This window comes from Chanodichthys erythropterus, chromosome 7 (genome assembly GCF_024489055.1).
Source record: "Chanodichthys erythropterus isolate Z2021 chromosome 7, ASM2448905v1, whole genome shotgun sequence".
Lineage (NCBI taxonomy): Eukaryota > Metazoa > Chordata > Actinopteri > Cypriniformes > Xenocyprididae > Chanodichthys > Chanodichthys erythropterus.
Window position 1 is genome coordinate 38,330,380 of NC_090227.1, and position 16,890 is coordinate 38,347,269.

General features: G+C 37.5%; 1 protein-coding gene across 3 annotated transcripts in view; it reads right to left on the bottom strand.

Moving 5' to 3' along the window:
• Positions 1-16,890, bottom strand: part of sema4ba (sema domain, immunoglobulin domain (Ig), transmembrane domain (TM) and short cytoplasmic domain, (semaphorin) 4Ba) — a 96,439-nt gene that overhangs the window by 28,502 nt on the left and 51,047 nt on the right. For all 3 annotated transcript variants that reach the window (XM_067390479.1, XM_067390478.1, XM_067390477.1), the window contains exon 2: positions 14,596-14,952. In XM_067390479.1, the coding sequence (XP_067246580.1) occupies positions 14,596-14,698 (103 nt within the window). In that variant the 5' untranslated portion in view covers positions 14,699-14,952. The remainder of the gene's footprint in view (positions 1-14,595; positions 14,953-16,890) is intronic.

Here is a 16,890-nt window from a genome sequence, read left to right on the forward strand (position 1 = left end):
AATTTACTAAGAATTTCAGAGTAAATATTTTTCAAAATAAATTGTGCACCAACTTTTTTCAGTGTGTGTATATATATATATATATATATATATATATATATATATACACACACATTAATTGTGATTAATCGATTTGACATTTGACAGCACTACTAAATATTAGTGCTTTATTATTAATGTTAACATTAAAGTATTATTATTAATATAAAATATTTATATTTATATAAAATTATTATAAAATATTAAAAATTAATATGAATTAAAAGCTTTACTGTTAAAATATGCAATAATATATTATATTAATTACATTTTTTATTATCTCCAGCATTCGCATAGGATCATTTATATGGTCTGATCTCCACACAGCTTCTGTACTACATACATAAATGAATGACTTCAGAGATAGTGACAAAGCCAGCTTAAGTATGATAAACTGTAATAGTAATGCAAGCACCACTTGTTATTTACTATTAGTATTGTTTTGGTCATTGTATGTTGTGTTAAAGGAATTACATGCTACAACACAAGCTATAAAATATATACAGAGCTGTATAAACACCTGCCCACGTCCAGCACTAATTAAATGCAGACCACTTCAAATAAGACAAATCTTTGGCAATATTGGGCTGTTTTAGTTTTTGTGTTGTGTGCTTGCACGTTATGTTCAAGATGTCTGTCTGTAACCACTTATGCGGTTTTAAAAAAGGTGTGATTGTGAAACGCGAGGAAAGAACTGTGCCATTGAAAATGAACTGCAACAAACAGAACTGATTAAGGATGACATGGAATGCAGTTCCAGAGAACGAACTAAAATAACTTTAAATAAGCTTGTATAAGGGTGGCGGAATGACCCAGGTTAACCCCACATTTCTGACGCCCTGGTCATCGATTCTCATGTCTTGAAACATTACCAATCCCTCCACAGACAATACGGTCTCTCTCTCAATGAGTCTGTGGTATTATTGTTTGAATTGACTGAGGTCAGTTCCCATAGGGCAATTCCATGACGACAGCTGCAATTTGCTTCCCCAAAACTGCACTGATGCATGTTGGGAAAAAGGCTTATCCTGTTCCCACTCGTGGGGAAAGAGAGCTGAGAGTGTCAACAAAAGAGAGGTACTTATGAGGCAAGTAGTTACTGTCTCTTGTGCTGAAGTGGTACAATATGTCATAACTTGTACGTCCTTGTCTTGTTGACCCTCATCTAGGTCTTGTATCTAATCCACTGTATTCTTCTGTTATGAGACACACTTACAGCCATGTTAGATTCTTTGTGTTGCTGTGAGCAATATGAGATCATTACTGCCATTATGCAATTACATGTCTTTTTTTTTTTTTTTTGGAGAAAGCCACTGCTAAATGGATTGCCATATCCGGAGCGATTTGCTTTCTAATCCATTTAGAGAGAAATTAATTATGCAGGCTTTTAGGGAACCCTTCCATGTTGGGTTTTCAGAGCGGAATTCCCTACGGCTGCTCTAACAGTACATGCCCGAAGTTAATTAGAGACACAGAGCATCCCGTCGAAAAGAGCGACTGCGTGCAGCAATCTGGCCGTCAGTGTGAAAGATCAAAGCTGTGTTTTGTTTAGGCCTCAGCAGACGGCTCATTTAAGTAAATAGTGTATCTGATGATTTGAGCTTTCAGAGGAAAACGCTCTGAAGTTAAATGCCTATTAGAATCCTACACAACCCTTTTTTTAGTCACACTGTATAATTGTCAAAATGTATTATGTCGTCGCTGTCGGGCAGAAACCTCCATATTTCGTCATTTTTTTCCACATAAATCATTACTAGTCACTCTTTTGCATCTGTCTGTGGCATTTTGCAAATGTTCAACCAATGAAAAGTGTTAAAAAGAGCTTGTGACTAAACCTTGTAATGACATGGGATCATCAAACTGTCAGTAAAACCTCATAACTCACCTTGCCACTATCGTGAATGAAGAGCTGGTACTTTGAATAAGTACAGCATTTTCTTTACTCAAGAAACACTATATAGAGTCAAACCAAAATGTATTCAGACACCATGAACATTTCATTCATTATTATAGTTTAAAACAATGGTAATAAAATATCACAAGATCACAGAGTTAAACAAAATTAATCTGAGTTATAATGCTTAAGCAAAACATGGTCAGGTCAAAGTGTTTTTGGTTCCAAATTTGCATCAGTTTTACTGGTAGTCCACTGTATGAAGAATTTTTGGGTATAATAAATCACAGTTGACTTTATTTTGCTATCCTCACTTACATAAATGAATTATAGTGTCCTGCACCCACTAGTAAATATATATAAAAAATGACTGAATAATTTTTGGTTTGACTGTATTATATATATATATATATATATATATATATATATATATATATATATATATATATATATATATATATATATATATATATATATATATATATATAAAATGGATAATGCTTTAAGTGTTTGAGAAGCAGAAAAGAGTGTCTTAGTCAAGATTTTGGTCTAATGACAGTAAAAACATAGCTACGATAAACTTTATAACCTGTAAATTAATGAAAACGTAATGTTTGATGCACTTGCTGCCTCATATGCGGCCGTTCTAATGACAGACAAAGTGTGTTTGTCTGAAATTCGCTGGTCAAAAACCTTTTAACTTCATTGAGCTTGATTTTTGGTAAAATGTTAATAATATAATAACACATGCAAGTGTCTGACCATATATAAAGCCACAATACCAACTTTGACCAGACGGTGTCTAATTATTTAAAAAAATATATATATTTTTTTTGTATTTCCTGAAAAGTAGCTGTTTTGGACGTACAAGATTTCCACCCCGACAGACAAACGATTTATCCGTGCACATCATGTGCCCTTATAATCCTTAATTAAAATAATTTCCCCTCACTCCTCGGATGATGTGTATTTCAGTGTGAGGGCAGGGCAACCTGTCACACACATGAGATCAGCAATAGCAAACCACAACCATCCAATCAGTTGCCACTGTTCAAAATCAGGTCTGCCCTACATTCTTTCCTGTTCGAGAAGCGTTTCACTCATATATGTCACAATATGGAAGAAAAAAACTACAGCAACTTCCGTTTCATGCTAACTTTAAACAGCGAAGCAGACAAATCTGTAAGGGTGTAAAGGTGCTAAAGAGGATGTTTTTTTTTATACATTTTTGCAATATTACTTGAAACTGTCTTTACTAACTGATAAAACACTATTTATTAGGTGCACTGAAAGGAATAATATTAATATACATCATCTGTGCACGAGGTAGGGCCTTAAAAACATCAGCCAATCGTTTACGCGATCATCACGTAAACGATTGGCCCTCTGGCTTGTCAATCACTGCCGTGACGTTCCTTGTGAGAGAAGAGCGCGGCTGCACACTCCAGTAACTTTCCACACTCCACAGGCGCCGCATGCAATGTTTTTGTCAGGAGACAGGAGTAACAACTGCAGATTATGAGTTACCTGTGGTGAGTCCGACATAATGAATCCACTAACAAGACACAGTGAATGCCGGTGGTAAACACTCGTGTTCCAATAATCGTGTTCCAATACTCGTGGGACGAGTTTTGGGAGGCATTCCCTCGAAAGGGGGGGGGGTTGTTCTTACGCATGCGCTCATTTCAAAAACTCAGTAACAGTCTTTGGTTTCTCAGTCGACGAAAAGATCCTCTTTATCACCTTTAATGTCACTAAACCAGTTGTGTCTGCATTATTTCAAGTAAACAATGTATGTGGTGAAGGAGAAATTATGTCATCTCCAGGTGTTAGGAGAATGACAAGCCCCCTGTTGCCTTAATGACAAAGTGCTGACTGCTGATGCTGCTTTTGATGTTGGGAAAAACAATCGGGAAAAACGCTCTCTTCAATTATTTTGTTGTAAACGGTGCTTAAGAATTATGATGACAAGTTTTACAGGAACATCAAGATCTGTTTCTTCTAAGAAGCTTAAGAGCAAATTTAAAATACTGTGCTTTATGGAAAGGATGATTATTCAGGATTCAAGGTGAACAGACGAGCTATTGAAGCTGGAGCTTCACAACCATAATCATAAACTTACAGCATGTCTACACCAAACACGAGCGGTGCGACAAAAGCAGACCCCATTATATACCCATTATAATCAGTGATGCTGTCTACACAGGATGCGGCATGACACAACATGACAAATTCCCAACAATAAACTGATACTCTGTATCAGAAGTAGTGTGAATGCTTGAAGTACATCAGAAATAGAACAAAGAATAAATGGATTTGCACTGTCGCTTTGTTGTGTCTAGTGTAGACATCCTGAAGCTGTTGTGGCGAAGCACGACGCAAATGGTGTAAACATATGGTGTTAATGTTTTCGTTGTTGTTGGAGCAAATCTAGAACGAAGGGATGTAATGCACTTTTTTCAGATCTTAGATTAGCTTTGTGAATTTAGACAAGCTACATTTTAAATGAAAGAAATGTCATTGCGTGGGATAATAAAATATCAAAGCTGTCTTCAAAGGGTTAGTTCAATTTCTGTCATTAATTACTCATCCTTTTGTAGTTTCAGACCCATAAGACCTTTCATCTTCGAACACAAATTAAGATATTTTTTGATGAAATTCAAGAGTTTTTTTATTTTTTATTTCCCATAGAAAGTAAAGTAATTACCATAATTCAAGGTCCAGAAAGGTATTAAAGACATCGTTAAAATAGTCCATGTGACTACAGTGGTTCAACCTTAATGTTATGAAGTGACAAGAATACTTTTTGTGAGCAAAAAGTATGACATGAAGGTAATTAACGACAGAAATTTCATTTTTGGGTGAACCAACCCTTTAATATAAGTATTAAAGGGTGTTAAGTACAAAAAACACCAAGGTCAATATACAAATAAATAAAGGGTTGTGTTGAACCACTGAGGTTTGCTAAGTGCATCCGAAACAGAAACATCTCAATTTCATCTAACAGCCTACAGATCCCTAGTGGGATCTTCCTACAACACTCTTTCAAATATTTTTCTTCTCCTTTTATTGGGCTTCATTAGACCCCAAACAGAATGAATTTAGACCAGAAAAGAAATCTTAATACCTTGTTTGAAACTAATGTTTGCATTGTTATCTAAGTATAGCCTATAAAAGTCTAATAGTGCCTGTAACATACATATAAAAGCAGGGGCTGGTCAACTTTTGACAGTCGTTCCATATATAGTGACAGCAGAAAGAAAATTCTTGAGTTTAGAAAGTGCATCCCATTGTAGATATGTGACATTAGTTTTGAAGAGTAAACTGTAACATCTTAAGTTTACAGAACAGTGAAACTGGAGTGGTTTGCGTTCACAAAGTACATTATAAGCAAACTGTACTGGTCCTGAAGGCATCTGAGATAATTTATACCGCTCATATATGTTCAAGCTAAAATTCTTGCTAACCACCCAGAAATTGTTGCCTGAAGGTTGACAGAAACTAAAAGCGAAAGGAACATGACTGTTTTTGCACTGTTTTATGACAATGCAAACCACATGAATCTGGCAAAAACAGCTGTGTGGACGTTCTATTCACTCGAACATACTCCATTAAAGCATTGCTGGATTTGCCGGAAAGACAGCTGAGGCTGCACAGGGTATTGGGAGTCATTTACATAAATTAACATTGATCCACTGACCAATCGATCTGTATGTGGAGTTGTACAAACTGTAATACAGTACAATTAAATATATATATATATTTGTATTGGGGGGGTCAGTAAGACTTTTTTTTCTTTTCTTTTTTTTTCAGTATAAAGAAATTAATCAAAAATCATGAAAAAATGTATCATGGTTTCCACATAGATATTAAGCAGCACAACCGTTTTCAATACTGATAATAAGAAATGTTATTTTAGCACCAAATCAGCAAATTAGAATGTTTTCTGAAGGATCATGTGACACTGAAGACTGGAGTAATAATGCTGAAAATTCAGCTTTACATCACAGGAATAAATTTCATTTTAAAATACAATAAACTAGAATCTGGTTATTTTAAATTTTAATAATATTTGACATCATTGCTGTTTTTACTGTATTTTTTAATCAAATAAATACAGCCGTAATGAGCATAAGAGACCTCTTTTAAAAACATTTTGAATACCGTGTGAATACAGAATCCATAGCATAATATTTGATATAATCGTACAAAAACTCATATTTCAGATTTAAACTACATAAAATTGCATTAGACGTTGTTCTCAAATGTTCCCTTCCTTCCAAAGGAAGTGGTCAGCAAAGTGCTCCTGGGAAACTGTAGGCTCTTTTACAGTGAACTCTTAGTGTCTTTCCCCTTTAAGGACAAACCGCTTTCCCAAAAGGGAAACGTACAGCTCCTTCTCACACTGCTCTGTTTTCATTAATGCCCTGCGCTGATGAGAAATGACTGTTGAGCTTCTCCAGAGGAGGAGAAAGGAATGACGCAAGACTCGGTTTACACTTCAGAAACATTCTGTTCTCTTCCACCTGCGTGCGTGGCCGGGTCTCCCTGTTCCAAAGTTAGAAACTCAGCATGAAATATTGAAAAAGAGATGATATAATAGCTTGAAGTCACAGGGAGGACAAGAAAGGAAAAGAAGGAAAACATTAAGACATCAAGTAAAATCCGTTGAGACGTTCAGGAGAGAGGTTAGTGTTTGTTTAGTGAGCTGGCTCAACGCCTCTCTTGTTAGCATGAGAAGTACAGAAGTGGCAGCTTGCACTGACACCATGGTGACCGCTGGAATTCTGGGTCGGTCAAACATGAGTTTGGCGAATGGAACCCATATAAACACTCCTGGTTCAAACCGAGGGGGCCTCTAAAACTAAACCAAAGAGGATGAATGTGTGTGACGCCAAATGCTGCAGTTAAAGGTTTGATCAAAAAATGTGTGTTAAATGAATTCACAAGGCAGAAAGGGTTCGAAAGCTGCAAAGAAATGCGTAATTAGGGTTTTCATGAGTCGTGTGGTAACATTTACTGGCAAATAGAGGCTGATTAATCTTCCCTGTGAAACAACAAAACAACTTTTGCATTTACATAAAATTGCAGTTTGCAAAATTAACTAGATGTATGATATAATTATATATCAAACTATACAGGATAGTCCAGTTTCAGGATGGCATTTTGGGACACCATGGTAACATGAAGCAGGTGCCATTAAACAAATAAATAAAAGCAGGATGCAGTTACAACGTTCAAGGAAACACAAACACTTCTATTTGTTGGTGTAAGATTCGTTGTGGTTGTTTTTGCCTGACAGGTCTGGGAGATTTGATTTATCAGTAGAACTTAGCAGCATTTCACGATATGGCTCTAATATACTCCAGTCGTGCCAAGATCAATTCAATCACACTGGAAGCGCAATGGAAATGAGTGGCGTCTATTTTGCAGCTCACACAGCAATAAAATTCCTCCATGTCATACTGAGTTGCTGAAGTTGCTGAAGTCTAGTTAGCATAGCATTGATCAACATTAAAAACAGGGCTGTCAATCAAATGAATTACATTATATGCCAAATTATCCGCCCGATTATTTTCTTTGAATTATAATTCATTTGAATTCTACTTCAATATGAATTTACTTGAATTTCCTTTTATTGCATTTTTAAATTAAAGGCAAAATATGTAAGATTTTTGGATTAAAATATCCAAAAACCACAAGAACAATGTTTTGTTGACTTGTGTGCTTGCATTATCTCAGATGTTTAAATTCAGAGAAATAAGCTATTTTAACCAGGACATGGACCATGTCCGTACATCACCTATCAATGACATCATACCAGCGTTACCCTCGATTTTTATTTTGTAGAAACCATTGAAACACCAAATACGCTTTAATATATTATGTGTTTTATTAGACAGGCGAGCAAGTGTTTGGATACATTCATTGACAGAAAACTAATAATGTTTTAAAGCTCAACACAGCAAATCTAGTTTTAAATCTCGTTTTCTTGATTTACTGCAAGTACCATGTCAAATATCGATCTAGCTCACTGCAGTGTGCAACAAGTGTCTCATAGTAGCCGCCGAGCGAACGCACAGAGTAGCGTATCTAATATGATAAAACAGCACTGTGTTACCCCACGTACGCTTGACCGGAAGAAGCGGAAGCGGCGACTGCGGCATAATAAAAGCCGTGTGTTTTGCTCGTCTCTCATTAGCAATCACTCCAGTGGCCTCGTTTCTGCTTGCACAGCACTTGGCCCTGCTCTGCTTCATACTACAGTAACGTTAATAATCTTATCCAAGAACCTGATTTCTGCCCGAATCCCATCAGATTCTTTTCCACCAGCTGCGAGGTGAAAACAACACCTCCCATGATTCTGTGAAATCAAGACATCATCAAGCTATGCCTTTGTTTTGATTACACGACCTCTAGTGGCGAAAAACGACCTATTATGCTTTTAACCACACTAAACTGACATGTTAATTTGACAGTGTAAAAAAAAAAAAAAAACTTGATATGTTCAAATCTGTAGCTACGTTTACATGGACACGTTTTGTTTCAATTGTAATGAATTCATTCTAATTGACTCTTCGCCGGGAGTTTAATTGACAAGCAATCTAACCAATCTTAACGCCGAATCCGCCATTTTGTCTGACAAAGCAGACAGGAGTTAAGAAGATTTACCTCGGTGGACTTGAACTAGAAAAATGACGTCTTTCCGTGTTTGAAACAACATTCATTCTCATGTTCATTCATGTTTATTTGATGCTATAAATTAACAGTAGAAAGAGATGATCGGTTTCACGAGCCGCTTGAGCTGAGGCGCTACAGCAATCTGTCACGACACATTAAAGAGCCACAAAACGCTTTTTATTGTTTGAATTTTAATAAAATTACACAATTTGAAAGCTGGGACTTTGTTTAATATCATAAGTAACTTGGGGCCCTATAATACACCCGGCGCAGTGCAAGTGTGTTTGCTAGTTTGCATCTGGCGCCGTTCGCGTTTTCCCATTCAGCGCCACGTCCTTAAATTAGTAAATGCATTTGCGCCAGTTAGTGCGCCCGTGCTGGTCTAAAAAAGAGGAGTGTTCAGGCGCATTGCTATTTTAAGGAGCTGAAAATAGACCAACTCAAACCTGGTCTAAAGTCTAAAGTCAAGAGTGCAATATTTTTTTGTTAGAGCGCGTTGGTAGAAACTGCGCCTCTGGGCACGTCCACAGTGCGCGTTGACTTTGCTTATTACACACAGGGATGTGCATCACACAAACATGCCAAATATTAAAAACAAAAGGATTACAGTGTAAAAGAATATTATTGTGTAGGCTACATAAATATAAAAATGTAATGATGAATAGTCATTGCGTGTATTAGAATTAGGCTACCTATTTTCAATTCAGCCTATTACTACTTATAATGATGAACGAAATTGGCTAATTAGTTGAACAATCGTGCCAATACACACATATATATTAACTGACTCATCGCGCGGAGCTATTTGAAAGCCTGCATTTGCAAGCCCGCTTTAACTTTGCGCACGAGCAGATCGGTTTCTACGCTTGAAAAGTGCTCAGCTTTTCCGCCAACAAATTCCGGCATGTAAATAGCAATCCGCCATGGCGCGAGCGCATCTCGCTCTTAAAGGGAATGGGAGATGACACTCTGATTGGTTTATTGAACGTCACACCCATTACTCATTAAGAAAATAGGGACAACCCATTTCATGGACCGTTTTTCCGACGTTAAAATAGCAAAAGTGGATTTGGACACGCCCTGAGTGCACCTGCGCCTTGCGCTTTACACTTTGCATTTAGATCGTTAAAATAGGGCCCTTGCTCTCTCTTGTCTGTCGACGAGTTGTCAGTGTCCGCAATGTATTTTTCACTCTGTGTGGCGTGACAGCGCCATGGCTTGTCGGACAAAACAACAGTAACTAAGGGGGCGGGTCATTGCGAAGGGTCAATTGATGCATCCCAATGTAGTGTTTACATGAACACTAAATAAAGTGATCAGGTTGATGTGCATGTTCATATGTCACAAGCTTCAAATCGAAATTGATTTTTTTAAATGTGCACACTGCACGAATATACAGTATATACTAGCGGGACGTTGTACTGCTTCACTTCAAAAATGATGAGCGGAAGGAGAATTTTAGAATGACATGATAACAATAATGACATCTCATTCCATGCATGCATAGTACTTTCCAGTTGCCAATCTGATCAAGTGTTTACACATCCCGTTGAACGGATTAGAAAAGGTTTAAACCACTCCTTACAATGCGAATGAAATTTTAATCAGATTTGGCCAATTCATTTCGACTGACATGGTTACATGTGACTTTTATATTCCAACTGTGCAACTACTCCGATTACAATTGGATTATTAGGGTCCATGTAAATGCAGCTGGCACAGCGTGTATAGGTTAATTTTTTTACTTTGTTTGTAGGGTTAAAAAAACAGCATCTTTAAGCAAGTAAACAAGAGACATTCCTTCCTCTCCTGTTTCAATGTGCCACTTGAGAAGCTACGTGATGCATGTGGCTGGATATGAATGGATTACACCATGCATGTTTTGAAAGCCTTCCATGGGTAAAACAGAGCAGGTCTTTGCTGCTTCAGGCATGTCGGATCACCTCCAGCCTCAATCCTCTAAAGAATCAAACACTGAACAAAGCTTGATCCCCATACCATGTGCATGATATATTATACTGTGGATCACACTATGCAGTAATTTCGATTTTAGGCTACGGTGATGAATCAAGTATAACACAAGTGCATAAACCAAGGTTAGTAACCTTCATTCATAAATAGCAGTGGCAGACCAGTTAGCAACCTCGAGATTCCTTCTGTAAAAGCATTTCCTAGCTTTACCAGGAGAAAATGGCTGGATAAGCCAAGCTCTAGTGTAAACCGCTTATAGGTGTCTTTTTAAATAGCTTTCTAATGCGCTTTAAGCACTGCAGCATAGTGTGTATCAAAGAGAGCAACAAAAGAAGCGAGGCTGAGCAGATGTAGTTTCTCCTCCTACAACCCGTGATCCATCTTGATAGGTACATAATGAGAAGCAGACCAGTGTTCACACCGTAACACACACACACACACATCCACATTCATTATTCATGCCATATTAGCTTCTTTATTAGAATGGAGGGAAGGTGGAAACCAGCAAAGGGAGGAGAATGTTTGTGCCACTGGGATGGAGAGACAGCCTGGCTCTTTTCCTTTTGGTTAAATGTGTGCCGTTCTACTGATCAGAGTGTGTTTTACATCACTGTACAGGTTGAGAGACTTCAGAGACTTTTCACGAGTGAGCTGGAGTCAGTGTGACCACAGCAGTTTCCTGAGTTTAATTTAACTAGTGCGGCACACACTGAACAGTTCATTGGCAGTAATTTGAGCCATTTAAACAGTACAGAAGCATTTGTTTATTATAAGTGTGAGCCAAATATAGAAATCTACTACAAAATACTGATTCACTAAGAATAAACTGCCCTCTCTGACAGCTGTGTTTTATTTAGACACATTGTCGGCATATGTTCAGTTCACTTGTGCGAATCAGGTAATGCCCACGAAAATATGTGCTGAACACAAGTTATGTTTTTGTGTACACATTACACATTTAATTTAGCACATTTAAGAGGCTGGTTAAACTTGACGTTGTAAATGAATAAGACGCAGGGTTATGTGCTAAAATATTGTGAATGTTTAGTAAATTCAACCCTGGAAACTTTCTACATTTAGGTTTACCTGCATGACATTTGCCATTAATGTGAGTGACAGTGTATACAGAGACACCGGAACACACTCAAGCAGAGAGAATAAGCAGGATTCCTTGTGGAATTAGACAGACAGATGAGAAACACCAGTGAAAAGAACAGCTGCATTCTTTCTTACAATACAGAATGATCCTGAGGACAACACAAGAACAAACAGAGAAGAACAGAAGGAACAAAGTGCAACAAGAAGTGCCTCATGACAAATGAGGCAAGAAGAGAAAAAGAAAAGAAGAAACATGAAAAAGAGACAAGACAAGATGAGTGGACAAGTAAAGAGAGACGAGATGAGACAACAAAAGACCAGAGGAAAAGTTAAGAGATTAAGCAAGGCAAGAAGAGACATAACGAGATAAGAACACTGTAAAAATTCAAGTTCAGAAAACTAAAAACATTTGAGGAAACGTATTAACTCAAAACATTAAAGTAAATGAGTTCTTTTTTTAAGTTAGTAGAACTTAAAATTTTTGTGACAAGTGGGGCGGGGCCGAGAGCCGTGGAAGCGGAACAAGGCCAGTGCGGTGTACAGGTGTCTCTCATTAACAGTCACGGTCACCGGCATCCCTTCACTCCCACAGTTTTCAGCCCCGCCCAACTCATCATAATGTTAATTACATACAGTTCATTTACTTGGTTAAATGTAAGATAGCAAATAACACATGCTATTATAACTATCAAAGAGACTGTCATCATATACTTGAATGTATATAATCAAACAATATACAGTATATTAAAAGTTTTGCCGCCCATTCTCAACCTAACCACAGGCTCTACTCTCCACCACAATGGTGACCCTACAAAACTAACATAACAGAACAGAAATCCAACATAACACAACATTAAACACTAACTTATGTTAATCTTGTGCAAAAACACTCAAAATAACACTTAATTTCAACATTTATTTTCCTTATACAGTCTGACGCAGATTATGCTGGGAATTAGAAATCTGCTGCAACTAAATCATATCAAATTTTCGTAACACTTTAGAATACTGATCCTTCATTATTTTATAACTACACAGGAACAAATGAGTAACACATTATTAACACTCTAGTAACTACTATTAACTAATAAGAAACTTTGATTAATGAGTTAGTAAGTAAAAGTGCAGTTGAATGTGGTAGTTCACTATTACCTAATCAATAATAATCAATCATACCTTCCAGAGAACTACTAAGAACTACTATATACAGGTTCATAATTAACATGAATGATGCATAATGTATAATTGATTCTAAAGTGAAGATCATGGTAACCCACTAGTAATGGCTGAAGTATTACCAAATCCTTCAGAAGGAATTACTAATTATTTCGATCACTATTCTAAAGTGAGAAACATGATAACTCTAGTAAATACTAGAGTCATTGTAAACTTTTAAGGTTTTTGTAAAGTATTGGATAGTAATAACTCAAGAGTTACTACATAATTCTAAAGGAACTACTACATATTTGGATCAGTATTCTAAAGTGAAGATCATGGTAACCCACTAGTAATTACTTAAGTTTTACCAAATACATCAGAAGGAATAACTGTACAAAACTGTACAAAAACCTCAAAAGTTTTCAGAGTTTCTTATTAGTTAATAGTAGTTACTAGAGTGTTAATAATGCATTACTTGTTCCTGTGTAGTTATTCATTAATGAAGGATCTGTATTCTAACCCAAGTTTTGAGCTCACATGACTTTTTTCTATTAAGTACAATGAACTTTCATTATTATTTGAGTGAAACAAACTCATTTTTAAATTAATTTCACTGTTCGGTTTTACGAGGTAAGAAGAGTCAAGATGAGAAGACAAGACAAAATGAGAGAGGAAGAGAAGACAAGAAAAAACAGGAGAAGAGAAGAGAAGAGAAGAGAAGAGAAGAGAAGAGAAGAGAAGAGAAGAGAAGAGAAGAGAAGAGAAGAGAAGAGAAGAGAATGATGGGATGTACTTTATGTATGTTGGCAGGTTAACAAGACCTCCATGCAGGTAGACCCTCAAAAGAAGCAGTCGGCATGTTCAAACAGGTTTAGTATAACCCCTCATCACAACCTGAGCCAGTTTAAAGAAGGGGAAAAATAAATGAGGAAAGGTGGGTGTGAATATAGGTTGACGTGAATCTGAAATCTTTATCCAACAGACCCATGACCTCTTTGTCTCTGCACAAAAGAATTTGTGGACTTGGAAACAACAAATAGTGTAATTTACACTTCTGACTACGCAGCATGCAATTGTATATATTAAATGAAAAAACAACGACATGTTGCACGCCACTGCTTGAACAAACCCACGCTTTTGTCTTAAAAGGCGTCAACATTCTCTATCACAAAAGACTTTGTACCTTAGTGATGAAAACCATCAATAGTGCCATAGTAACTTAATAAAGCCACAGTGCAGTGTTTACAAACTAATTGTGCCTCTTCTCTTCACAATTCACTGTAGCCTGCAAAAACATGAATGGACGCACCCAAAAGTGCCTGCGATTCACGCGAGAGGAAGTGGTTTGTCTTTAACATGACAGATGTTGAAAGAGAGGGGATGTATTATGCTGTTGGAGAATAATGAGACAGCTCAGAAATTTTAAATAGATGCTTTGTTATGCTTCGATGACTGACGTGGAGATGCATGTGTATGTTGCACATTATGTTCGCGGTGGCATAGCGGTTATGTAAACGCGGTAATCCACCTCCATACAAACACGCCGGAGGCCAGCATGAACCAATCAGCCCTTGATATCTGCTTTCTGTTTATCAACACTTCAGCAAGTGTTACTGTCTATGGGAGATGACAGGGTTTCCAGCCCGTAGCCCTCTTAAGTCGACTCCACACCGGCCTTTATTTATAGTCTTGTGCCAGTCGGCTCTTTTATACACTTTCAGTAAATGGACAGAGCGAGTTGTGCATGCACTTACTGTAAGAGAAACTGAGGCGAGGGGTGACGTCGTCTTCTGCTGCTTGGCCCCATCCAACCAGGAGGAACAGGAAAGAGACACGTGTTATGTTTAGTGTCCACATTTTGCTCCTTGTGTCTCAGTGTGCTCTGGATTTTCTGGCGCTCATGAAGATCTTTTCCCTTGCTTGTTTATTTTTCTTCTTCTCCTCAAACTTCTGAAAATGAGAGCCGTGTATTGATGTGAAGACCGGTGGTCACTTTTGCAGGGCCTCACAATTGTGGATTTTCACCAAGAAACAAGTCCTCAAGGACGATGATACGGCCCAAAACCGTCTCCATGTGCTTGTGTAGACTGTCACACAGGCTTCTCAGCAATCTGTAACAAACAAGACACAAGAATAGTCACATTAAAATGAGATAAAACATTTTATTACTGGTGGGAACTGTTTCATCAAAACTGCTTATACACTGAAAAAAAAAAAAAAATGCTGTAGAAACCATTTTCACTCAGAAATTGCAAGTACATTTCAAAGGTTGGAATGAACAATTATACAGAAACAGCATGTAACATATTGAATTAAATGTGATATTTTGAAGTAGACAAACTGAAATACTATTTCCTTGTAAAGGCCGATTCACATTCCACCGGCAAACCAGAGCGGACAAACAATACGACACTTTTCAGACATTCCACGACCCAACAAATGCCGACTCGATGTTCAGTTGGTGAAAACAAGAGCAGATCATCTGCAACAGATAGTGACAGAGGTAAAACACTGATCTGACAAAACTCATTGAGTGAATTGGCCTTAAAACGTACTCCAATAATCGTTGTTTTAAAAAAAGGCCTGTATACACCTGGTATTAAGAAGCGTTTTGGTTGAAAAGATCACAAGTAGACGAGGGAGACACGTTCCCGTTTACACCTGGTGTTTTAATCCGTCTCTTTTGTCCACTTTCAACCACTTCTGTCCTGATTTCTTCGAGGGGAGGGTCTATGGGCAGGTAAATGTATGGGTTTTTTCAGATCTTTCAATCTAATGAACAAAATTGCACAATTTACATATGAACGTGCCAATAGACAACAGAAAAACATACGAAGAGCAGCAGCTTTCGTTTCTGCTCTGAAAGTCACAAGACCATGCCGAGCACTGTGAGGGCAAATCAGGAATGGCGAGAGAACATTGTGCTTGGTACATTTTTCGTCTTCAAACCAAACTTGGGTCTTCAGCCAACAAAGTTTAAACCCCGTCTGGCTAGTGTGCTTCCCATTATCTTTACACATTAGGTCACCAGGTGGAGAAGAGTCTTTTGTGGCTGTTCAAACATGTTCGACCACATAAGCGTTTACACTACGAAATGTGTTTTCGAATGTGTTTTCGACTACCTCTGGAAGTGGTCGAAATTGGACAAGCACAAAACATTTTAAACTCCATTTACACCTGTATTTAGCGTCGTCCACTTGTGATCCGATCGACCAAAACACATCTTAATACCAGGTGTAAACAAGGTGCTCAGAATATTCAGGGTTTTTTTTTTTTTTTTTGCAGTCTGCAGATGTGGATTTAATATGCCAGATTAATTCGGACTGATCATGCATCAAAAAATGCATCTTAAGCCAGCCTGAGCTAGTTTGCTGGTCTTGGCTGGTTTAAGGTAGCCAAAGCTTGTTAAAGTTGGTTGCCCAGCTGAGAGGCTGAAAAGCAAAAAGTGCCCAAAACCCCTTTAAAACTGACAAAAATGTTTTACTTAATTAAGACCTTGTGTATAGAGTCAATTTTACAAGTGTTTATATATATTTCTAAATGAAGCAAACATCCTTCATGCTACGATAAACCCAAAATACAGTGTGAAAGAGTCACATTATGTCACGCTTGATAGCACCAGGAGACGTGGGAGTTCAAACCAACAGTCTCCTACCTGTATGATAAACTCTCTGTGTGGGGTTATATCACTGAAAATCAGCAGTAAGATTTGGGCTGTGCCAAGAATTGCCGCATGAATGAGAATATGTAGCCCTAAGGGACACAGATTTACACAATATTTACTCACTGCTCAGCAGGGCTCTATGTCTGTGTTTAATCAGCTCTAATCGCTAAGGTGAGCATGTTTGGGTCTAACTTTGTAGAAAACAGCACTGTTTAAAACACCTCCATTGTTGTTCACTGTAATATGTTGCGTATTGTATTCTAATGTTAGCAACTAATCAATACTTGGTCAGCCAATATCACAAGAAACTGGTGCACAGCATTTGTTGGCGAACAAAAAAAAACAGTCTGAAACAACATAGACAATCCTACTGACGTAAGCCTGT